Source organism: Peromyscus maniculatus, chromosome 10, assembly GCF_049852395.1.
Source record: "Peromyscus maniculatus bairdii isolate BWxNUB_F1_BW_parent chromosome 10, HU_Pman_BW_mat_3.1, whole genome shotgun sequence".
Classification (NCBI taxonomy): Eukaryota; Metazoa; Chordata; class Mammalia; order Rodentia; family Cricetidae; genus Peromyscus; species Peromyscus maniculatus.
The window spans coordinates 383,337-409,127 of NC_134861.1; the positions used below are offsets into that span (position 1 = coordinate 383,337).

Below are 25,791 nucleotides of genomic sequence, written 5' to 3' on the forward strand. Positions count from 1 at the left end.
CATACAAAACCCTGGCTCTGATGTTTGTTCACCCCTCTCCCTCTGTGTTCCCGATGATGCCACTGCAACTGAGACAGAAGATCAGACTGTGTCCTTCAGGTCACACATAGCTCAGGGACTCTGAAGAATGGTCACACAGCAGCAAGGACTTCAGCTAATCTGCTAAGTTCATCAGGTTTGATAAATGTCCGGACCCCGATTGTAGGTTGCTCCACCAACAAAGTAAGCCAGATCAAGCTGAATTATTTGAGCAAAGCACATCCAGGGGTGTCCTCTGGCCCCCAGAGAGCAAGGTGGAGGAAGAGGGAAGGAGAGAAATCACATGGCCACTCTGAAGGAGGGGGCTTCAATATCCTGTAGGTGTGGGGAGGCGTGATGTTGCGTCCTCCACAAGCTGAGTCTGGACCCCATCATGGTAGGCGGGGTCTTGAGCAGAGCAGCCTGGGGGAGGAGCCACTGCCAATGCCAAGGATATACCACTGGGCTTTTTCAGCAGTTCTCTGAGAGGGCAGGGTTTGGAGAGAGAGAGTTGGGACCAAGCTGGAGATTTTAGCCGAGCAAGGTCCTCTGGAGTCTTTTCAGCCATCTTTGGCAACAACAGCAGACCTTCACTTTTTATATGTGAGCACCTGGAAAGCTGGGGGTGGGAAGAGGAAGCAGAAAGAGTGCTTGTGAAGCTCTCCAGAGGGACTTCAGGGAGGGGACACATTCTTCATACAGGATGGCCAGGCAGAACAGAAGCACAGGGTTCCACAAGTGAACATCCCCTGGACATCCTCCCCAGGGCAGGCAAAGAGCCAGGGCAGTGTTTCCTACTCACCGTTCTCATCACTACCACAGTGGGTGAAGATGCCAATGATTTCAGAATGTTCACAGGCACTGTTGCCAAAAGGTTACTGCAGAGGTCCCATGCCCTGCTGGTGGCCTGTCCTCCCTCTGCCCTCGGGTCCTGCACTCATAAGTTACTGTTTTGGAAACATGTGGTACAAGTGCTGGATTTAATGGCAATGGCTATTTACTGGCGGCAATGGACCACCAGTGCGGTCCAGATATGAGTATTGCTCAAGAAACTACCTGGTAATGGCTCGTCTATCTTAATGATGCTTGTCCTTTGGCTGTAGAGGCCTTTATGGAATACTTGCCATGAGCCAGCCACTGTGATAGCGTAAGGTTACAGCTATGGATGAGGCAAGTGCATAGCCCCAGCTGGAACAGAGCTCAAGTGGTCCCCAGGAAGGTAGCTGGCCCCCAAGTCCACAAGAGAGGTGGTGTGGACAGGGTGACTGAAGAATACAACCCACACAGGCTGTCTTCCAGATGTGATAGGAAACCACTGAGCCAGGAGCAGACAGAAGAATAAGAGCCAGGCAGGAAGGGCAACCAAGCAAGAGAACAGGGTTGAGACGCTTTTTTGGGTCTAAACTCAGTGAATTCCGGAGACGCTTGAGGCTAAAAAGAAAGTAGAATCAGGTACTGCTAGGGGTCCTCAGCACACAGGAAGCCAGCAGGATCATTTTAGGAGGTTTTGGGTGGACACGGGGACTGAGATGGGGAGGATTTAGGACAGAACCTCAAGATTCTGCTTGGAGTCAGCCCAGTGGTGGTGCCTGCCCCCACAGGTCTCCTACTTAGGAGAAATGTCTGGACAAGTTTTGTCCTGTGTGAATGTTGTCACAGGTCTGGGGTCACTCAGAGATTCACCATGACCATAAATAAATTTTAATAAAAAGAGACTTTTTATTTAGGTCCTGGCATCCAACATGGGGTCAGGACTGTACCTGAGAGCACCCCCAAGATGCAGCCCCTTGCCCTATCAGCCCAGGAATTGTAAAGGCAAACCCCACAAGATTACATGTATCCTGCCTATGTGTTGACAGGGCGTCTTAGGAGGCCTTCTATTGTGAAGAGACACCATGGCCACGGCAACTCTTATAAAGGAAAGTAAGCATTTATCTGGGGCTGGATTACAGTCCAAAGGTTCGTGGCAGGCCTACAGGCAGACATGGTGTTGGAGGAGGAGCCAAGAGCTCTACATCTGGATTGGCAGGCAGTAGGAAGACACAGAGACATTGGGTCTGGCTTGAGTATTTGAAACCTCAGAGCCCACCCTCAGGGACATACTTCCTCCAACAAGGCCATACTTATTGTGATGGTTTGAAAGAAAATGGCCCCCAAAGGGAGTGGCACTATTGGGAGGCGTGGCTGTCTTAGAGGAAGTGTGCCACTGTGGGGGTGGGCTTTGAGATCTTTTCCTCAAGCTTCACTAAATGACAGTCAGTTGACTTCCTGTTGCCTCTAAGTCAAGATGTAGGACTCTCAGCTCCAGCTCCTTGTCTGCCTGCATGCTACCATGCTCCCCACCATGATAATAATGGACTTAACCTCTGAAACTGTGAGCCACCAATTAAATTTTTCTTCATAAGAGTTGCCGTGGTCATGGTGTCTCTTCACAACAATGAAAGTCCAAACTAAGACACCTATTCCTAAAAGTCTACACCTCCTAATAGTGCCACTCCCTATGAGCCTATGGGGACCATTTTCATTCAAACCACCACCCAGAGTCTCATTTTAACATATATGTCTTGCAATTGTCCTACTCTTTTTTTTTTTTTTAAGCAGAGTAAGTAAGTTTGATTATAAAAGCAGAAATAGCAGTTGTGGGATATAGCCTTATGACCTATTTATTATCTTGAAAGGACAGCAAATTTACAAGATCAGTCAATTTAAGAATAGTCTTCAACATCTTGGAAAAAAGAGACGTGGGCTGACAGGCTACAGCTTGTACAAGCTAGGGGTTTACATGCCAGAGGCAATAATACATACATACATACATACGTACATACACACATACATACATACATATACACACACATACATAGCACATATATAAAATAGCAATTAAAACCTTAAATGTAATGTTAATCATCACAAATATAAAAAATTTTGATCTCCCTCTGTGATTGGCTTAAGGAAAAATCCATTGACCATTCAGGAGCTAACAACCAAGGCTGAGAGAAACACTACCTGGGACAGAAGGGCTGCTGCTTACCAATGCCTCTAAAGTTCCAGAGGTGTCTACTGTCACACATATTGCTTGTAGGGACAGAATGATAAACTAGATGGAATACTACAGAGACTGCCCCTCCAGGAAGTGTCAATACTCAGAAGGTGACCCGGCCTGGCTCCTGCCTCAATCTAGGATGCAGAGGCATTTCTCACTCATTAGGAAAGCTGTTGGGAGCTCCAGAGCTTTTGTTGGCTTTCCTACTCTAGTTAACTCTCATTTTGCAGAGCAAGGGCCAAGGTGAGTTTCCTGCAATGGCGAAATACATTTAGACTCCAGGGAAATGACCGTGGTGAGTTTATGGCTACAGCGCACCACCATAAGACACACCAGGGCAGGATCACTATCTGTCTTGTTCCATCCACACTGCCCCAGCTCCTCCACACACCCTGTGGGACAGGCAGGATGCCAGTGATAGCTGGGGTCCTGGATACTAACATCACCCCAGACCGTGGGTCCCACTGCTCCTGCAATGTCTGACTTTCCTCCGTATGTTTCCATTACTCAATATCCACTAAGTCTTCTGGGGTGCTAAACATGGGAGCCTCCGTGGTATCCCTTGGCTCTTTAACTTGAGGGGCCCTGTCACGAGTATTCCTGTATCAGGTAGTACCTGGTTGATCTGGAGCTTCGTGGCTCTGCAGAGAAGGGAGCCACTGTGCAGAGTTACCAGCAACACTCACCAAAGCTGGGGCTTGGGAAGGGGAAGGTGCATGGAATAGTAACATAATCACAACAACAAGATGGAGAGATCCCAGCAGCACTCCTGCATTGCTAGGATCCAGGGGCAGGCTGGAAAATGAAAGCAGGAAAGCAGAGGAAGTTTGACAAGTGCTTTATGGAGAAAGGGATGATAGGCCACATGGCTGCAATCTCTGCAAGACAGTACATGTACAAGGATCCAGGTCAGACAGTATTCAGCAGGGAAAAAGCCAGTGTGGGAAATAGACAGGTAAAGAATTTGGTTATAGGTGCTAGAGCCATGGCTCCATGGATGAGAGTGCTTGCTGCTCTTCCATACGCCTGAAGCTCGGTTCTCAGCACCCAAGTCTAATGGTTCACTCAACCTGTAGCTGCAGCTTGAGTAACCCAACGCCCTCTTGTGGCCTCCACATGCACATGCACTCACATGCACGAGTATACTCCATACATGTACCTACACATACAAAATGCATACACAGGCATGTGTACCACATTCATACATATGGAAACGGGGGGTGGGGCGGGGGAGAGACCATATGCTGGGAGGCATGTGACTTCTTCAGGGGACAAGGCCTGAGAATAGCATGAACAAATTCTCCTTGTGGCAAGGCCTGGAGAGCCTGACCCATTTGGAAAAGCCTGTGGACAGTTCCCTGCATAGTTCTGGGCATGACCCCAGGAGTATATGTGTTACCTGCTCTCCTGGCTTTCACTATGCTGGCCATATTGCTGGTTGCCTCTAGTTTCACTTTCTTAGAGCTATGGATATAATAGCTATTACAAGAGGAAAACGTCCCCCCTGATGACTCTCCTCTGGGTCAGCCAGAGGGAATGTTGTTAAAAATATACAGTGGACCTGATTCAGCCCTTGAAGCCTTTGATGTTTCAAGTATGACCATGAGTTCAGGCTTCTTAAGAACAGTATGTTGCCTTTCCAGTGCACCCTGTGACTAGCCTGAAAGTGTCACAGTAATTCATGACATTGCAAATTTGCATAACTGTTCTGGAGAGAATTATTTTAACCACAAGAGTCTAGGAGAAATGCAAATAAATAGATAGTATCAAGAGTTAATGGGAACAGTCTAGGGTCAGGGAATGAAACAGAATCATTGAAACCCAGAATGTCCTCATTTCTAATAGCTGTGCCAACACTGTAGGAAGTTGAGCAGAGACATGAGAATAAGGGATAAGCAGTGCCAACTGTTGAGGGTAAGCTTTTAAGTTATGTTGCTTACAGAATGATAGGGGGAAACCTGGTATATCTCCATTGAGATAGAGTAGTACAGAATGAAGAATGAATTGATCCAGCCTTGGCTGCTGAGTTGATTGTGAGATCCCAGACATTACCAGATGTAAATATTAACCACTAGAGACAAAACTGTCTCTTGCTTGCATGACGCCATAACGTCAAATGCTGCCAACTGGACACACTGTTCTGCCTGTAGGTGTGTCTAGTTAGAAAACTTCCTTTGTGGCTGGCAGCTCTGCTGATGTTTCTAACAGTAGAGATAGATCAAGTAGGTGATGGATACTGGTGGGAAAGTTGAGGGACAGAAGGAACAAACTGGCAATTATTGTAACCATTATTAGAAACATAAGGAAACAAATTTGATTATAAAATTGTTCATGCAAATTATTGAAATAGTATAAATAAAAACAGCCCAAGTTATTCGGGGCCACTTGTTTGAAGTAGGTGATCACAGTTTCTTCATTGTGCTGACTTTACACATCCATCCCAGGTTATCAGACCATCTGGAATTAGGCTCCCAGCAACCCTAACTCATCTCTAGTATATTTACTTCAACTATTCAGATCTCCACAGGTGATCTGGTCCTTAGGCTTTGGCATGCCCCAGGCTGTCTGCATGCCCCAGGCTGTTTGCATAAGCAGTTCTCGCCCATTTCTGTCTTTTTTCTTATTGGCCCCTGCGGCAGTCAAGCAAGGGGATAGCCTGCATTTCCGTGTTGGGAATAATGAGTCAGATCGTCAGTTCTGATGAAAACACAGTAGGTTTTTCATCAGAAACCAGAGTTGGGTAGAGTGAGCCAGCGGAGCGTTACCAGTAGATTGGACTGCCAGCAGTCCGGATGGAGAGCTGTGGACTGTGGGGCTGATGGCCCTGGAGAGAGAGAGGGGCCTGGCAGTGCTGTGACTCTCCAGCACAGAGAAGAGTGTGTGCCCGGAATGTGATCCTGTTACCCTGAAGCAAAGGTGAGTGCTGTTTGGAGTGGGGCTCAGGCCCTGTTCCACTAACATCTTTAAATTAGCACAACTGACACCCATTTCACTGCTGGAAGGGAGATGTCGAGCCGCGGTTTGCCTGTGACCAGGCCAGCAACCACTGAACATGTCATGTCCTGCTTGAAGCCTGTTGATTAAAATAGTACAGAAGGTTCTTGACTTGTGTCATACAACTGACCCAGGGTTCTGGCTCCAGAGCTCACACTCTACCTCTCCAGATTATTCTAACACGAGCCTCTTGAGATGGTCAGAATGCCAACTGGAGCTTGCTGGTGGGTCCCAAACCTGTGTATAGTCATGTGACTGAATGTGTGTGTATTTGGGGGTGGGGTGTCACAAAAATATTGACAACAGTAAAGGGACTTGAACACAGAATGACCAAAAATTAATTCAGAATCAAACAGGTAATGAATCTGAGTTGCTTCTGGCAGTGAATTCACTCATGTAGTATGGTGTGGCCATGGCGTCATTGGATCTGAACATACAACATGCATGCCTTGCTCTGGGCATGCTCTCATGCTCAATACCACCACCAGTTCTGCCCGAAAACCCACAGGCTCAGATTTGAGACTCCTTTGTGCTGTGACTCATGGTGTTTTAAACTGTAAGAGCCAAGTTTTCTGCTCTTGTAGAAACACCATTGACTTAATTATGGAAACAAAACTTTCAATATTTTCATACTATCATGCCTCAGCACAGCGGTATCAAATTAGTGAATATTCAGATGGTATTGTGCTAGGGTTGTTTTTCTTTTTTGTTATGTGTATGTGTGTATCTATGCATATGTAGCTGGAGTTTCTCCAGTCCTGCCTGGCCCACAGTCAGGACAAATCTCTCTCACCTGCCAGTCCTGCAGCTGCTCAGACCCAACCAAGTAAACACACAGAGACTTACATTGCTTACAAACTGTATGGCCATAGCAGGCTTCTTGTTATCTAGTTCTTCTGTCTTAAATTAACCCATTTCTATTAATCTATAAGTTGCCATGTGGCTCATGGCTTACTGGTACTTTACATCTCGATTTTCATGGCGGTGGATGGCAGCGTCTCTCTGCCTCAGCCTTCTACATCCCAGAATTCTCTTCTCTGCTTGTCCTACCTATACTTCCTGCCTGGATACTGGCCAATCAGCATTTTATTTATACAGAGCGATATCCACAGCAATGCATGTCAATGCAGGCATTCACATAAACCAGAGTTGGAGTTGCAGGCAGTTGTGAGCTGCCTGATATGGGTGCTAGGAACTGAACTCAGGTCTTCTCCGAGAGCATCGTGTGCTCTTGACCACTGGGCCATCTCTCCAAGCTTAGGATAGAATTTCTAGCAATTTCTAAATGGTCCTAAACATGCTTCTGCCATTCTGTACTATGTATTTATGTGAAGTAATATTCTCAGCATTGACAATAATGAAATCAAAATACTACACATCCCAGAAAGACCTGGAAGATGTCGTGTCCTACAGAATCAAACCTTCAGCTGAGGCTCAAATTTTGTGTAAATTAAACAAGTGCATCCATTTCCTTAGTATACAATTTTGCTTCTGTGTGCAAATACATGGTAAAGGTGGACGTTCACTTAATATTAAAATAGATTCCTTTAGGGTTTTATCAGTAAATGTTTGGGTTTTGTGTGCCTATTTTATATACCCTGGGCCACATAAAAATTTCTTGGGTGAAAAGGGGATGTGAGGAGGTGTCCAAGAGGCCCCAGCACACTTCAGTCTCAACACACAGCTGTGTGACCACAGGCAAATCATTTGACATATCTGAATCCTGTCTGTGTCTGTGTTTCCCCAAGAACCTGAGTCACTGAAACCAAACAGATAGTACTTGTGTAGGTGGGTGACAGAGGCCAGTCTCCTCCCTGGGAAGGGGAGCAGTGGATCCTGGAGAGTAGGCTGGTGCCATTATGCAGCGGAGGGAAGCTTGTTCCAAGCCGGGGGTAGCCTGCTGATTAACTATAGAGTAAGTCAGTCACAGTGAGGTCCTGATTCTATCTGTCTGAGAACATTGAAGCCCTTGCTCTTTGTTCCCTCGGGTTCCTGCTGGCTGAGAGCCTGGCACCCGACTGGAATAAACCAGTCAGGACCTCCCAGAGACTGCCTGGGAAAAATCAGATTGTGAGTTTGAACTGGCCAAGGGAGGCACACAGATGAAGGAGGCCTTTGTAGGGGACTCATGGCTGAGGCAGCAGCAGGTCGAGGGCTGAGGTGTGAGAAGCTCAGACCTTTGGATGTCTGGAGCCAGGGATGAGGGCAGGACATATGCCAGGGACAAGTACACACTGCTGGCACAGTGCCATCCCAGCACAGGCTCGCTTAAATGCTCACACTTTCCCCTCCCTTTCTAACTTTGTTGTCTATGCCAGTAACTATGGCTGTAGTTTGAAAACTGGATGCTTACGCCCCATAGATAAAGCACCTTGGCATTGGCTCTCACCTGTGCTCACTGCCCTGCATCTTTGGATGGTTTCTGACAGCTGATGCACCAGGGGTAAATGCTATGGGGGTACAGGCCCACTCTTGGCTCCTACAGACACAGTTTTCCTCCCTATTTTGGTATTTGGCTGCTTGACTCCAATGGCAGAACCTTTGGATACAAAGAGCCAGCTGTGATGGGCTCTGGATCTGTGGCTGTGGAACTGTACGGAAGCCAGCTCGCTCAGGAAGTGGGGCTTATGCCCATGATGACGCAGATGCAGAAGCTGGGCTTCAGGGAGTTTCAGTAACGACTCAGGCCTGAGAGGGGAGCTGGGCCACCTTTGGCCTGGCCCAGCCTGAGTACAAAGTACCTCACGTGTCCTGGGAAGGTGGGAATGTCCCTGAGCTGAGACTGTCAAAAGGCTTGGCTCAAGGCCAAGGCCACTGGGAGGGAGGTAACACATGGGTGTGGTTTCTGTCCAGTCAGCGGCCCAAGGGTGCAAAGACCAGGAACCTCCGTGACAGGCAGAGGGAGTAAAGCCTGGTGACAGGGACCCGGCTTAGCATATCAGCACCAAGGGCTCTGACCTCTGAACCCTGTACCAGCCATGCAGTGTGACTTTGGGCTAGCACTTTCCCCTCTCTGAGCCTTGGTGTGCTCCCCTAGGAGCAAGTATGATGTAAACTTTGCTGAGTCAGTGAATGGGCAGCTGGGTCTAGCCAGAGAACTTGAGAGTTAGAGCAGGGAGTGGCTGAAGTTGGCTGAAGAAGAGTCATCCCCTTAAGCACAGAAAGGACCTGGCCATTGGAGCTTTCCCACGATCTATTTTTTTTTTTTTTTTGAGATACCTAAAAATGATGATGATGATGATGATGATGATGATGATGATGATGATGATATATGTGTATAGCACATGTATGGAAGTCAGTCAGAGGAGTGGTGGTACACACCTTTAATCCCAGCACTCGGGAGGCAGAGGCAGGTGGATCTCTGTGAGTTCGAGGGCTTTAACTCGCTGAACCATCTTATCAGCCCCTCAGGACCTATTTTGAGTGCTACGAATACTGAGGAAGCCAAGCTAAGGAATTTCTTGGTCTAGAACAGTGTTTCTCAGCTTTCCTAATGCTGCAACCCTTTAATACAGCTTCTCGTGTTGTGGTGATCCCCAACCATAAAACTATTTTGTTGCTGCTTCATAACTGTAATTTTGCTACTGTAAGGAATTGTAATGTAAATATCTGATATGCAGGATATCCGATATGTGTCCCCGAAGTGGTCGCAACCCACAGGTTGAGAAACATACTGGTCTAGATGCTGGATGGAGCTTGAAGGAGTCTCTTCCATGTTCAATTATTTCTCTTTCTCCTACCACCACTGCTTCTCTCATGACTAAAAACAAATGACGTAAATCAATACAAGACAAAGTCGTCACTGGGTTGGAAGGGTTTGGTACTGGTGCCTGGGCCTCCCTTCCTCTGCCAATGGTGGATTCAGTGATTCCCGCTGGCTGAGGTGAATCATCAAAAAAGGAGAGGCAATATCTGGACTATGTGGTTGTGGTCAGGGTGGGGAAGGCAGAGGAAATGGGCAGAGGTTCCCAGGTGGTGTGGTATGTGCACGAGGCAGAGTTGAGTCAGTGTCCAGAGCCAACAGGTGTCATCTCATCCCACAGTCTAGTTCCCACGGAGAACTCATGGTCATCTGTTGACAAGGATTCAGAGGCTCAGTCTGGGCTCGTGGAAAGGGTAGTACAATTGATTAAGGATGTCTGCTGGGGGCTACACAGAGGGCTTAAGCAGGTAAGAGCATGTGCTGCTTCCAGGAGACCCAAGTTTGGATCCCAGCACCCACATCAGACAGATCACAACTGCCTGTAATCCACTCCAGGGGCTTAGACACCCTCTCTGGCCTCTTGGGTACCTGTAAAGACATGACATGCGTTCATACAGACACACACACACACACACACACACACACACACACACACACACATACACACACACCCTACATTGTCTGCCCTGGGAGCAAAAAGGAAGATTGATGGCCTCGTGTCAGCTGTTCCTCAATTTGTAGTGGCTGGAGAGGATGCTGAGACACAGAGGTGAAGGCAAAGTGTACCGTGCAGAAGAGTGTGAACATGGTCCTGGGGTCAAAGGTCATAAGCTTACTTTCTTCACTTATCAAATACAGAATCTTGAGACTTCTTGGGAAGGTTCAAACTCAGGTTAGGTTTTGAGGGCAAAGTGTGAGCAGATAAGCAGGGAGGAGGGAGAATGTTCTAGAAGTAGTCGGGGAGGAGGTAGAGAAGTCTGAACAAAGATTCTCCTCCAGGGTTGGGGACAGGGTGACATAGATTCACATGACTCATCCAATCAGTTTTGGAACAGTCTTAGCTTTCTGTAGGAACAAGACCTAGCATGGCAGACTCAAGCAAGCTGTCACAGTCTCAGTGACCACAGGAGGAAGGGAGCCACTTGGAGACTCAGTACCTGACACAGTGGAGAGGGATGTGGACACTCCCTGCCATGGCAGAGAGAGGGGAAAGTGGGCATGAAAGTTCAGCAAGCAGCTCGTGAGTGGAAGTCTGACTCTCCACGAGTGTCATTTAGCTGCAGTTCTGGGGCTGTAGCCAAGATCCTCCTTACCAAATATATATATTTTATTTTTTTCTGTCTCCCCTAAACCTCCCAGTTCAGTTCCATGGAGTACCAGGCCACCTTCTTAAAGACCTGACTTAGTCAGCTCCCAACTCCCACCCGAATTTAGAAACCATCAGAATTCTCATTGCTCTGGGGTCAGACCCACATTCCTAACATTGCTCCCAATGTTAAGCTTGCCTCATGACCATGGCTCCACCCATCTCCCTAACAGTGGTTCTCAACCTTCCTAATGCTGGGACCCTTTAATACAGTTCCTCATGTGGTGGTGACTTCCAACCATAAAATTATTTTCATTGCTACTTCAAAACTGTATTTTTGCTACTGTTTCGAATCATAATGCAAATATCTGGGTTTTCCGATGGACTTAGGTGTAGGGGACCCCTGTGAAAGGGTCAGTTGATCCCCAAGGGGGTAGTGACCTACACATTGAGAACCACTTCTCTAACTTACATTAGAGAAGCACATTCTGGCCCAAGCACATTCTGCTTGATGGTTTCTGCTGCTTGACTGACTGGCCCCTCACCCCACTCAGCGCTTGACATGAGCTCCTTAAATTTTCTCAAGTAAGCCAGGCTCTCCTGCCACCGTTCCTAGCAACTGCTGCCACCTGCTACCATCTCTAGCATTTGCTGTGACAAAATCCCATGACCGAAAGCAACCTGTAGAAGAAAGAATTTATTTTGGTTTACCGTTCCATAATGATGGGGAATGTGGGGGCACACCATGCTGACAGGAGCAGATGCCTGGCTGCTCACATGTTTTTTCCATCTACACACAGAAGAAAGCAGAGAGACAGAGCAAGAAGTGGGGTGAGGCTATAAACCCTCAAAGCCCATCCAAATGGGTGGTGCATTTCCCCCAATGTGACCATACCTTCTCAAGGTTCCATAACCTCCCCAAGTGGCACCACCAATTGAGGACCAGGTGTTCAAATCCATGAGCCTAGGGGAGACATTTCACATACAAGCCAGTACGGTGAACCAGGTATGGAAGTGTATGCCTTTAATCCCAGCCTTCGGGAGATAGGGGCAGGTAGATCTCTATAAATTTGAGGCCAAGCTGATTTACATAGTGAGCTCCAGACCAGCTGGAGATGTACAGTGAGATAAAACTCAAAGCCAAACCAAACAAACAAAACCACTACAGTGTCTAAACATCAACCCCAAGAGATTATACCTAAATTATAACATAAGTGTGTGGTTGTTGGCGTCTGACTGCAGTCTATTGTGTATAGGGGCTAGGGGGAGGGGTGGGCAGGACTTTTCCCTGTCTAGACATACTGTGTGCCTGACACATAGTAGGGCCTTTATACAGACTGCTGAATGGACATGTGGATGGTCAATAAACAAATGCATGAGTGAGCATGTCTCTTTTCCAGTCCCGTCTTACTGGAGAGACTATGAATAATAGGATACTAGAATGTTGCACCTGTATTTTTTGCCCACTCCATACAGTACATTTCAGTGCATTTTAGCATCGTTGGGGGCTCAGATGATCCTTTCTCCCTTCCTGACACCACAAATCAGTTTATGCCTCTCTTCATCAGAATCATCCTCTCCAACAAACCCATCTTCTGGGCTTCTCAATTCTCTGTACCACCTAAGCTGTTTGAAGCAGGAGCCTGTGATCCCTGCAGTGAGCAGAGACACCATCAGCAGCCTGAGGCTCTTCCTTTCCAGGGCTGTGTTCAACAAAAGGGCTCAGACTGGCCTTGTCAAGTCTCAGTAAGACCCATGCTGGCCAGTGTGTAGGCCTTGGGCCTTCACCATCAGGACATGTGCTGAGTCTCCCAGAAAGCAGCATGGTGGTGCAGACCTGCTCAGGTCCCAGAGACTGCTCCATTCTTGCCAGATGGCTCTACCAAGCAGAACACCTGAGGAAAACTCTCAACGAATGTCAAAGTATAAATATTTATCTTGAGTCTTCTGAATTTTATGAATGATTGACTTACAGACCTTAAAAATAGCTACACTCAACCAGCCTCTGCTGGATGTTGGGTGTTAAGTCTACATGTTATTATTAATCCCCAAACAGGAACATGTTGTCACTTTTGTGATTCAGGTAAGCCAAACTCAGAAAGGTTAAGTGTGTGCTCTAAGGTCACACAGCTGGCTGGCAACAGTCATGGTTTGAACTTTGGTTGATGTGTGTACAGAGCTTTGCTGCTCCCACTTAAGCGAAACCCAAGGGTCAAGGAAGAGGTTCTGGATCTTGGAATGTTCAGATCCACTTTTAAAAAATGATCCTAACCTTGAAGAAGTCTAGAGAGATGTTTGCGTCTATTGAATTTCTTCACCCAAGAGGATTGTAAGGCTTGGGGATTATTGATTGGTAATGTTCTCTCCTTGTAAACATGGAGACCCACATTTGATCCTCAGCACCCACTTGAAAAAAAGCGGGACATGGTGGCATGCACCTGTAATCACAGGAAAGGGGGACAGAGACAAGCAGATAAGATCAGTGAAAGCCCCTACTTGAGGAATCAAGGTGGACAGTGCTTGAGGAATGACGCCCGATGTCAATCTCTGGCTTCCACGTGCCCGTGCATGTACGTGCTCCCCAACCCCAGAGAGATTGATTTATGTGATTTCCAATCACTGTCCCACCCAAACTGTCAGCTCTCCATCAAGATTGGTTCATGGAGAAGTCACGTGCCCTGTGGGATGCCTGTGAGCAGGACAAGGAGGCACAGAACACAGCAGCTACGGCAATCCTATAGGCAGCCAGGCCCCTCTCTGCAAGGAGCTACAGTGGCCCCTCGGTCTCCACAGGATGGGTGGCAGGAGATTTATGATGCGCTGGGGGCTACGGACCAGCTCTGGCCAGATGCAGAAAGTGTGGGAGTCAAGCACCAGGAAAGCCAGCTGGGTAGGAAGTCCCTGGCCCAACACAAGACACTGGGCTCCAGTGCCACCAAGGTTCTAGGACTGTACCTCTATCACAGAAAAGTCTGCCCACCCTCACCCAGCATATGGCTCGTCATGCCCTGTGTCAGTCTCAGGTGCAATGTTGAGCAGGACTCCCGGGCAGCTGCAAACAAGCCGAACACCTCCCCTGGCATTCTGACTCCTCTGATCAGGAATACTCGTCACTGCTCTGGACACTGGGGAGTGCACAGAGGGAACAGGAGCGGAAGTTTCTGCATTGGGAGTTAACCTCTGCAGAAGACTGTAGCTAAAAGCCCCAGACAAATAAAGTAGACTCATTGACCAAAAGAAGAAAGTTAAAGGTACTGAGGGCAGGGGAGAGGGAAAAGGTGGGAGAGACAGGGAGAGCAGGCCCCTGGAGTAGGGGAGGGGTAGGCAGCATCTGAACAGTCCTGAGAAGGAGGCATTTGAAAGTTTGTCATTCTAGGACCAGAACAAGGCCACCTGTGGGGGTTCTGGGACGGGTTTCCTGGCTAGAAGGCAGGAATGGCAAGCCCGGATGTCCTGGGACAGGGGAAGTGTGGATGATCTGGGACATCAGGAAGGCCAGGGGCAGAGATCATAGTAGACTAACAAGAGAGAGGATAGTGACGGGCAGGGGGACAGATGTTGTCCTGGTGGCTTTCTGGAGACTCCTAGTGGCTCATCAGCAGCTCTAGAATTTGAGCCTTTGTCTGGAGTGCCAACGCCTTCCTCAATGGCTGCAGGCACACTGATGAGGTGCAAGGGTTGTCTGAGCTCAGGAGGGTGGGTTCCTAGAAAACCATTGAGGGCTTTCAGGAGGGTGGTTTGTAGGAGTCTGATTTGCTGCAGTCATCCATCAGATGTTGCTAGGTAGACAAAGAAGTCTCAGAAGGCTGTGGCCATTGCCTGTGTGAGATGAGATGGCTTCTGCTCCAGCCAAAATGCTGAGCTTTGACAGACAGAGAAAGGGTTTTCAAGGCCGCAGAGTCTTAGCTGTTTGGCCTGTGAGGCTAGGGGAAGCTCAAGGAGACCAAGGCTTGAGGCAGAGCAGATTGGGCAGGACCACGGAAGCTCACTGCTGTCTTCGGTGTGTGAGACGTTTCTTAGCCGTAGGAGGGCACTGGCTGAGCAGGAGCACCTCAGGCTGGATCTTGGGGAACAGGTGTGCGATGGCTCAGTGTGGGGGTGGGCTTAATGTCTAGATGGAGTCACCTGTGGTAATTTGAATGAGAATGGCCCCCATAAGCTTATGGATTTGAATGCTTGGACACTGGAGGATGGCACTATTTGAAAAGATTAGGAGGTGTGGCCTTGTCTGGGCTCCAGGATTGACACCCACATGTGACTCTTCCATGGCATTCCAGTTGACTTTTGCTTCAGGCCAGGGGGTTTAATTGTCCCATGGTGGCATCCTCTTGTTAAGGGGATCTCCGATAAGACACACAAGGAAGGGATGCCAAGGTCATTGGCTCGTCTGAGAATGGCTTCATCTGGATTTCTCTGCCCCAGATTCCTGCTTGAGCACATTCTGCCACACGCCTGGTCATGTTTTCAGTCAGCTCAGCTTGCTGTCATCGATCTTCAGATGTTAATCATTAATTGCTTATCATGATGGGCATCCCAGATGTTTACAATAACAGCTGGATGCAGTTTAATCATTAATGCTGTTTTATTTTGCAAGTTCCCGGGTTCATATCTGATCATATTGGGTGCTGATCTATTCATGAGGCATAGTCCATTTGCTCTTTAGACTAGAGTGGACGAGGAGGCTCAGGGCACAGGTGAGTTACCCTCCTGCCTTCGGGCAGCTTTGGGAGGATTTTGCCAATGATGAGGACTACCAGAGCAACTGAGGCAGGGATTTGATAAAGGAGGAACTTGAGAATGAGCTTTGCAGGGTTTTGGTGAAGATTAAGGGAGAATATGCAGATAAAGTACTTAGTGTGGTGTCTGGCAAGCTTTCTATAGGAACAGCATTGTGTGTGGTTGTGTCCATAATTATTCCCATGTCCCTCCCTCCTTCCCCTCCTTCCTGCCTCTCTCCTCCCTCCTCCTAATTGTCCGTAATTCTCTCTTCCCAATCTTCATATCCCTTCTTATTCTCTCCTTCTCTTTCTCAAAATCTCCTTTATTCCACATTCATTTCTGGAACCTTGTTTTAGAATTCGCTTTAGCTTCGTGCTAATCACTGGAACTTAAACTCCAGGAAATATTGAGCACCAGGAATAAAGCAAGAGCCAAAAGCTGCTAGCCAATAGGAGAGGTCAAAGCCCAGTGTGTATCATGTTTTGTTTTTTCTTTCTTTCTTTTCTTTCTTTCTTTCTTTCTTTCTTTCTTTCTTTCTTTCTTTCTTTCTTTCTTTCTTTCTTTCTTTTTCTTTCTTCCTTCCTTCCTTTCTTTCTTTTTCTTTTTTACATTTTGTGTGTGTGTGTGTACATGCATGTGCATGGAGGTCAGAAGAAAACTTGAACAAGTTGGTTTTTTGCCCCCCTCCCCTCCATGGTTTTAGACCATCAGGCTTGGTGGCAAGCTCCTTTACCCATCTCACTGGCCCCTGCGGTGAGATTTTCTGCTTGAGCTACCAGGCAGCAGCTTGATGGAGCCCACACCAGCCTCCGCTCAGCTCAGCAGAGCCACATGCACAATGCTGAGCCACATGCGCGAGGCAGTGACCTAGGCATTTCTAGGAAGGGTGGCCTCTAGCTTGCTTGGTCAGGAGGGAGAAGAGTCCGTATCTCTTGACGGTCTCTGTGGCCCACTGATGCTGGAAGCACCTTTACTTGCCTTTGCTCCTGAAGGAGGTCTCACTTCATCTAGCTGGGCTCAGAGCCGGCCTCTAGGATAAGCTGTGTGGGTGAGACACTTCTTTGAGTCAAAGCTGTCTTCTCTCTAACCCTACATCAGCTGTGGGATTTTATTAGCAGCCGCAGTAGAATGGTGATGGTGGTGGTTTCCTAAATATTTAACCATGGGACGGCCTAGGTAGGGGTCAGGTCCCATTGCTAGAGCAGATTCCTGGTATTTTGCTCTGTTGGCTATTATCCCTGTCGCTGCTGGATTTTGAGGAGGCCTGGCGAAGAAGAGCATGGGCTGCCACAGTGGCTGCTGACGTTCAAGGGACTGGGGCATTCCCCACTGAGTGCAGGAGCATTCTCTCGTGGGAACTGACCTGTTCTCTCAGGGGAGCATTGGTATAGTTTTGTCCTGAATGGCAGTTTGGTCACTGCAGGCTGAGGTGCAGGGAGCTGACATAGCAGTGCCCCTAAACAGATCTTGTGTTTATCTCATGGGTTTTGTTTGTTTCTTGTTCTATTTAAGCCTTACCTAGTTGTGTTGAGGGCATGCAGAGTTCTCTAGTTTAATACCAAGCAGACTTAGATAGTGAGCCACCTTAACTGGTTCTAAGACATCAGCTATTCCTTATGGAGCGCCACAGCTGTCTACAGGGGCCGTCGGCTGTGCTTCAGGTGGGGATTACCCTGTCATTCTAGCTCCTGGACCTTTGCTGTGGACTAGGTGCATCCCTCCCTCTCAGCAGCCCTTGTCAACCTCTCCCTTTGAAATGGAGGCACAGAGAAGTCAAGTCATTTTCTGCTAGCCACACAGCTTTGTAAGTTATAGAGCTGAGGTTAGAAACCCTGGTCCCAGAGTCCATGCTACCTGAGGCATAAGCTCTCAAATGTGGCCCTTGCACAAAACCTGCTGGTGAGGAGACCTACTGGAACTGAGGAAGAGTGTCCTTGGCTCTGGAGCCTGAAGGGTGAGGCTTCTAATCTGGAGCTCTTACTGCGGCACTCTGTGGGCAGTGGGTTTTGCTGAGTTAGCAGCTCTCTTGCCGTTCTTTGCTGACCAGGAAATAGGACCCAATCCCAGTTGGCTGTGAATGAGAAGGAAGCCCAAATCATCAATCATAGCCCTCTCACCCAGGTGTCCAGACTTGGACAGCCCAGAATCAAATTGCCATTTACAGAGTTAATGCTCCAGAATGATGTGATAGAAACCAAAAAGAAAAAAAAAATGCAAAGAAAACCCTGTATTTTCAGTATGTTTACAGTTTTGTGTTTGGCTACACTGATAGCTATCCTAGGGTGCATGCAGCCTATGGACCCAAAGTTAGATGTGCCTGAGAAAGGACCAGAGCATGGCCCTTTATAGCATCTTCTTAGAAAGAGTATGCATATCCCTCATCCTGTCCTAGCACTTAGCTCGCCCCTCTCACAGAAGCCTCACTGTCTGGGTACTTGTTGAGTCTCTGTCCACCCTCCCTGGCCCATGGCCCCTTGTCTTAACCCTGTCACATGGACTAAGTACCTTCTCTACTCCCACCCACATCTGTTCTCTCTTGCCTCCATGCTCCTGACAGCTGCCTGCACACCCTGACCTTGACTTCTCAATGACCCCAGTGGTGGGTGCATGGGCCACACTCTGACCACAGCTAAGGTCACATTTTCTCTAACCCGTTTCCAAATGTAAGCCCACGCTGGTCACTGTGAACTCACTGATGGTGAAGGCCTGTTATCTTCCTTCTCCACGGACGGACCCTCAACACCCCGGCAGGGATGGATACAGGGCTGCTCTCCAGACTGAATTCATGACAAACACCCACACCGGGTACTGCCTTCCCTTAGGTTGACTGCTTGCTTCACTCTGTATGTTGACATCACTGGGTGATGGAATGCAGACAGAGTGGGATGGGAGGTAGACTGCACGGGACAGCATAGAGAGATGTCAGAGCGCAGGTAGCTTTGGGGTATAGATGGTCCCAGAACATACAAGTCTTACCTAGCAGTCTCCCACCTTCCCGCTTCCAAATCTACAGTCTCTGCCAAGATTTTACCCTGGTCCATCCTTTGACGGCACACCCCTCCGCCTGTGGCTTCCCTGCACCTCCTCCCCGGCTGAGGTCCTATAAAGTCAGTCTACACACAGGCTCCTCTTTCAACTCCGTCTCTCCCCTGCCAGCACACTCGGAACACCCTTGCTATAATGACACCCGTCTCTTGAGTCAGTCAACCCTTGAGTCAGAAAGACTTGACGTGTCACCCCCAGCCCTCAGTGGCCTTGTTTGCTGATTCCTGCATCCCTCCCTGCTCACTGTTCCCTGCCATCTCTTCCCAGGCGGCCTTCCTCAGGAGTCCTCTCTCTGTTCTTTCTCCCTGGGCGACCTTTCCTAGTCGGTGGCATTAAAGACTATTGTTTCATTTCCAGCTCAGGGAGAACCAGAACCAGAACCAGAACCAGAACCAGAACCAGAACCAGAACCAGTAGGACATCCTCTCCACCAACCCACCGTCCCACCTCTGCTCTGTCTGGGATCCTCCTTTAAGGGTGAGTAAATAACTGTCAGACACCAGGGCTTTGCCAGGCACCTCCCAGGGCTCTTTGTGTGCAGCGCCCTCCTCCAGTGATCACCACCAGGGAGAACTGTAGAGGTCCCAGCAGGGAAGCCAGGATGGGAGAGACCTAGGCTTCCGATTCCAATGACTTGTTCTCCCCACTGTCTTTCAAATCCTGGCTCTTGCTTAGTCACACAGAGACTAGCCCCCAGGCCCCAGGTCCTGCATGCTGCACTCCTTTCTGGCTAGTCAGGTCTTTTGCCAGCATGGACAGACAGGGACAGGCTGTGACCTTCCACTGTGCCACTGTGAGAAGTGGGATAGGGGATCAGTCAGGGTTCTTTAAAAGAAAGAAAGGAAGGAAGGAAGGAAGGAAGGAAGGAAGGAAGGAAGGAAGGAAGGAAGGAAGGAAGGAAGGAAGAAAGAAAGAAAGAAAGAAAGAAAGAAAGAAAGAAAGAAAGAAAGAAAGAAAGAAAGAAAGAAAGAAAGAAAGAAAACAAAAAACAGTAGGTAATGACCCCCGCCCCTTTCTGTCTGGATTGCTTCCTGCAATTTTGGGGACTGGCAAGCCCCAAATCCACACAGCAAGCTACAAATTCACTTTAGCAATTATTTAGTCTCTCTGCCTACACGGTAAGCCGAATCAAGCCAAATTAAGAATAAAAGAGCAAGTTTATTGGGCAAAACATTCCTGGGTGATTTTTTTTTCCTTATCCCCAGAGATGAGACCAGGAGAGGAAACAGGAAAAAACAACGTGGTGGTTTTCTAGGAGGCTTAAATACCCTGTAGGCCTCTTGGGTAGCTCCAGGGGAGGGGGCCTTGCTTGGTGGACTTTCTGAGGGGGGGGTTGGAATGGGGAAATGGGAGAGAGTAAGGCTGGATTGGACCTTGCAACTTACAGCAATGCTGATTGATGTGGTCATGTTCCAAGACTTGAAACTTGGGAGAATTCCTGTGTTGTAGTCCTGAGGTGGGTCCCCTTCCTCTTCAGGGCTCACATGTTTTTTTCTCTTGGGGTTGTGAAGTGACTGGGGAAGGCCGCCTGCATCGCAGAGGGCCATCTGCTTCACTTAAGTCAGATGGTTGCAAATGCAGACTAAAGTGGAAAACTCTTTTTCAGCAACCTCTGAATGGTTCTGCAGATATCCAACCGGTGCAGCGGCGCTGTGGACTAGCCATGGTGATACATAAAATGGGCCAGCGCTCATAGGAGAGCACTGCTGATGAGAAGACATCCACACACATAGAGACAGACAGACAGACAGAGATTGACATATACACAGGTAAACTCAGAGAGATAGACAGATGTGCACACATAGATACAGATAGACACATATATAAAGAGGGAAGGGGAGGGAGGGAGGGAGGGAGGGAGGGAGGGAGGGAGGGAGGGAGGGAGGGAGGGAGAGAGAGAGAGAGAGAGAGAGAGAGAGAGAGAGAAAAGAGAGAGAGGAGAGAGAGAGAAAGAGAGAGAGAGAGGAAAGAGAGAGAGAGGAGAGAGAGAGAGAGAGAGAGAGAGAGAGAGAGAGAGAGAGAGAGAGAGAGAGAGAGAGAGAGAGCGAGCAGTCTCTGTGTCCTGGCTTCTGGGATGATTGGATTTTGCTCTGGGGTACCAGGAAGACACAGGTCAGTTTCCAGGAGGAGGCAGCAGGTGATGGAAGGAAGGATTAATGAGGCATGAAGCCTTTCCGCCTTTCCTCCTTTCCTCTAGGCCAAGGATAGCCTAGGCAGCTGCCAAGAGGCTTGCAAATGTTTCAGGGAAAATAGGCCCAGGGATGTAATGTGATACCATGTCCACTATCATCAGTGTAGGGCCTTCCGTGTCCCACTGACATCTGGCTAAGGCAGCTGTGGTGACTCCTGGGCCTGAATCCAGCCCAGGCTGCAGCATCCGGTGAGGTGAAGACCCTGTACTCTTTTCAGGGTGGTGCCTTTTACCTTAGGAAGTGGTACATGCCGGTTGTGACTTGGCTTGGCTACTCAAAATTTCAGAACTTTTTTTAAAAAACTAAAGCAATTAAATGTGTCATTAGATTAACATTTTTTTCAATGTAGGAAAATTATGGGAAAACAAAACAAAACAAAAAGATCAAGATCTCCATAGTATCATAGCTACATATGACTGCAGCTTAGGTTTTGCTATTTCTGACTCATCTGTTCATGCATGAAAACATTTCTGTCCTTGGTCATCCTCCAGCCCTGTCTCCACTGTCCATGCTTATCCTGCATCCCTGTTTCCACTGTCCCCACTCATCCCTGCAGCCCTGTCTGCATCATCTTCATTTAGTCATCTCAAAAACTTGCCACTGCCTTCCCAACCAAGTTTCTGGAATGTTATAAATCTTTTGTTATCATTTCAACAATTTTCATAGCATCCTCCTTGGCAATAGATTCCACTGCAAGAAAGCACTTTTTGTTTGTTTGTTTGTTTGCTTGCTTGTCCATTCAAGTTTTATCATATGACTATGGAAATTCATTTGCAGTCTCTAGCTCTTTTGCTATGCCTGCCATATGCCATTACTCCCTTCCCAGAAGTCTTGAATCTCTGAGAGTAATCTCTGAGGGCTGGAGTTACCCTTTTCCATGATCCTATAATGTGTTGTTATTTTTACTTCATCCAGTGAACCACAATGGTGTCTCGGATGGTGACTTATTTCCAAAAGGTTTTCAATTTACCCAAATCTTGCAGAGAATCACTGTTGTACCTATATGTTACAGAGAGTATTCAAGTATTAAGCCTTAAAGGTTGAGCTTGCTCCTTGATTTGTGAGCTGCACAGTGAGTGTCGTGCTAGCAGGTATGAAAACATTAATCTTCTTATGTTTATAAGTCTGTTAAAATCATTGACTGACCAGGTGCATTGTCAATGAGTAATAATATTTTAAATTAATTTTTCCCCAAGCTGCTTGTCTCAGTAATGGGTATCAGGTGTTCAGCACATCATGTTATAAACAGATACCTCACCCAGGCTTTGTTGTTCCATATAAAGAACACAGACAGAGTAGATTCACTACAGTATAACCCCTTAAGGCCCAAAGACTTTCAGAATGGCAAATGAGCACTGGTTTACCTTATTCATTCACTGTATTTGTCCCAATTTGTCCCTTTGAAGACAGGCAATGATTTCCCCTCTCTAGCTATGAATGTTTTGGGTGACTTCTTTTTCTAATTAGAAGCCTGTTTGATCTTCACTGAAAATCTGTTTGCTGAGTGAGTGCTCAACACACAAATCCTATGTTTGGATTTGAGTAAGAGGACACAGACTTAGTTTAAACACAAGCAACGCTTAACATACAAAGTATTAACCATCAGTACATCCTTGTCTAATGTCAAATGACACATATTCACTTATGTATCTTCCTCCACTTGCCAAATAGAAATTTACTCTGAGTATTTTTTCCTGTCACCACGTTATTAGATAATAGGCTTTTAAACAAGACTTATTTTATTTTAAATTATGTATATGTGTGTGTCCTTGTGAGTGTGTGTCTATGAGTGCAGATGCCTGAGGAGGCCAGAAGAGGGTGTTGGGTATCTTAGAGCTGTAGGCATGGGCAGTTATGAGCTACCTCACATGAATGTTGGGAACTGAATGTGGGTTCTTTGCAAGAACAGTACATCCTCTTAATCACTGAGCCATTGTTCCATCCCTAGATAACATTTGGTAAGGACCATAAGACTTTCTATGGGGTGGGGAGAGGCTCAGTCAGTAGAGTTCCTGATGTGCAAACATGAGGATCTGAATCTGGATCCCCAGCATCCAGATAAAAAGCTGGGCTTTGCAGTAACATCAGTAACCTGAGCATAGGGGAGGCAGAGACCCGAGGATCCCTGGAGCTTGCCAGCCAGCCAGACCAATCAAATCTGTGAGCATCCAATTCAGTGAAAGATCCTGTCTCAGAAACTAAAGTGGGCAGCAATTGAGGATGACACCTGACATGGACCTCTAGCCTTGGTGCACATGAGCACACACACATGCACAAGCAATGTATACAGCATACATAATACATACACAGAGGAGACAACACACATATACACACACACACATAATAAACACACAACACACTAACACACACAATACATACCTAACACACACACACCACATACACACACACTTTCTGTTATGATATACATAAACTTTCCTGCTTCAGATCCCCAGTAGACAGACAGAAAAAGGAACCACTAGTAGATTTTTTTTTTAATGGCATACTTGCTGTCTCTTCTGCATCCTCCTGACCAGAAACAGAAACCTTCAGGCCTGGTGGACTTTTGGGCTTTTTCTCTGGCCAGCAGGGCTTCCTGCCTGTTGGTTGGTCTGATGCTTTCAAGCCGGGCTCACGACATGCCTGCTCCAAAGTTAGGGCCTATCAGCCTCCTTGTGTCTGTTCAAACTGACCAATTCTGAATTAGGGGAAGAAGACCCCTCAAAGCCCCACAAAGCCACAGCACTCAAAGACTGGATTTTGTCTTCTTGAGTGCCCCCACTTTGATTTGCTGATGGTTTTTCTGAGTGCCTTGCTGTGCATGGGTGAGTGTATGCCTGGTGTGTGTGTGTGTGTGTGTGTGTGTGTGTGTGTGTGTGTGTGTCCCTAATAAAAGCCTTTCTTCATGGGCTGTTTCTATCTGCTTCCTCTGAGGTTTCCCCTGCTTCTTTAACTGGCAATGAAAATGAAGCCAATCAGGGTCAAGACCTTGCAACACACCACACAGTTACTATCTCAAATGCCATTTTCTAGCATAGAAAATGTTGCAATGAATATCTTGGACTAAAAACCTTTGTGCTCAATTTTTTTTCCTTACCGTAGGAAAATTTTTTACAAAGGCTGTGACAAGTTTAGCTAAAGCATATATATCCTCCAGAAATTCTAAAACACTTCAAAACTCTAGAAATTGGCAGGGCTTCCCACTTCTGTCTCCCAGTGATTTGGGTTACCGGTTTGGTGACTGTTCCCAAGCCTGATACTTTGTCTCAGTTTCCACTGGCTTCATTTTCCCCTCTGGAGACAGACAGTCTGGTGTTTCCTATGTGTGCCTTTGTGAGCCTGACCTTCCGAGTGCATCGTCTCCTGCGAGGAACAGCCTGTATTCCCTAAGCTGTGAGGCAGCCATGGGAAACACAGCCCTGTCTCACGTTTCCTAAGTGGAGTTGTGCCAGGAGGTGCCTGGGTCTTCTGGGGATCTGGGGTCCAGTGAGGACACTGCAGTGTCTCATCCTGGTGTCCTTGCCCGAGAACATCTTTCAGCATGCCTCCTGCGACTTCCTCTTTTTTTGTGCGGTACTGTGGGTTGAACCCAGGACCTCATGCATGCTAAGCCAGTGTTCCACCAGTGAGCTACATCCTGGGTCCTTTACAAAACACTTTATTTTGAGACAAGTTCTCAATAAGTTACCAGCCTGGCCTTGACTCACTTTGCAGACCAGTAGGGCCTTGGGCTCGTGACCTCCTGCCTTAGTCTCTGGAGTAGCTGGAGTAACCGGTGCTCCTCTGACTTACACATCTTTGACAGCAGGCTAAATGGCATCCTTTCTTTTGCTCTTAGGAGTAACAGGCAGCCCAGGGCCTGAAAAACAAACCATGAAGCTCAGCGAGAAGGACCCAGCTGAAAACAAAGAAAGCCAGCAGAAGAGGAAGGTGGTCAGTCCTGTTTTGTTTGTTTTCCCCTTACCTGTGCTTTCTGGTAACCAGGACAGGGCAGTCCTTCCTGTTCGTTCACACTCCCCTGGGGGCGTGGGGGGTGGGGAGTGACAACAGCAGAAGACAGAGTGCCAGGAGGCAGCAGTGAGGGACGCTGGGAACTATATATAGGTCTGGAGTGGCTTCTACAGGGAGACAGTCTCCAGAGTCTGGTTATGCTGCTGGCTCTCTGGACTTGCTGTGAGGGTCCCCATTCCAAACGTCAAGGCGGGGACCTTGACGATGACAACGATGTGGTCATTGTTCTTAAATCTAAGGACACATCGAGGAGCTGGGGAGATGGCTCACTCAGTAAAGTCCTTGCTGCCTAGAACCCAGAAGTGGTGGCGGGTGCATATCCGTAGCGCTAGTGCTGAGGCAGGGCGTGGAGACAGGTGGATTCCTGGAACCCACTAGGCATCCAGCTTAAAGGAATTGGGGAGCTCCACATTCGGTGAGAGATCCTGTCTCAAAAATTAAGATGGAAAGTAAAAGGAATACATCTGACATCAATCTTTGGCCTCGACACTGTGTACACCTCCCCCTCCACACAGGCACACACTCATGCATGCATTCATGCAGTTTCAACATGCATGCATTGCAATCCATCCTTGCTCTACCTGTTTCTGCCTCTAGGAATTCCTTAGCAGACGGTCTCCATTAGGGCAGAGGACACTGACAAAGATCATTCCTTCGGGCAACAGGATTTATTTAATGCCAGAGAGGATGTGGCAGGGGTCCAAAAGAAGAGGGAAGGAAGAGAGGAAATATCAGGGCACTGGAGAAGATATGGGAGGCTGCT

The 25,791-nt window shown here is 47.7% G+C and overlaps 1 protein-coding gene across 11 annotated transcripts in view; it reads left to right on the plus strand.

Annotated features, from left to right (window-relative positions):
• Positions 1–5,441: 5,441 nt before the first annotated feature.
• The window catches only part of Slc2a9 (solute carrier family 2 member 9), a 155,785-nt gene continuing 135,435 nt past the window's right edge, over positions 5,442–25,791 (plus strand). For 2 of the 11 annotated variants that reach the window (XM_042285920.2, XM_076545674.1), the window contains exons 1-4: positions 15,672–15,758; positions 19,186–19,305; positions 20,435–20,597; positions 24,856–24,950. In XM_042285920.2, coding sequence (XP_042141854.1) covers positions 24,891–24,950 — 60 coding nt within the window. In that variant the 5' untranslated portion in view covers positions 15,672–15,758; positions 19,186–19,305; positions 20,435–20,597; positions 24,856–24,890. Of the gene's footprint in view, positions 5,978–15,671; positions 15,759–19,185; positions 19,306–20,434; positions 20,598–24,855; positions 24,951–25,791 lie in introns of those variants that run through there. The other 9 variants (XM_042285918.2, XM_076545673.1, XM_076545669.1 and 6 more) reach the window with 8 other exon arrangements.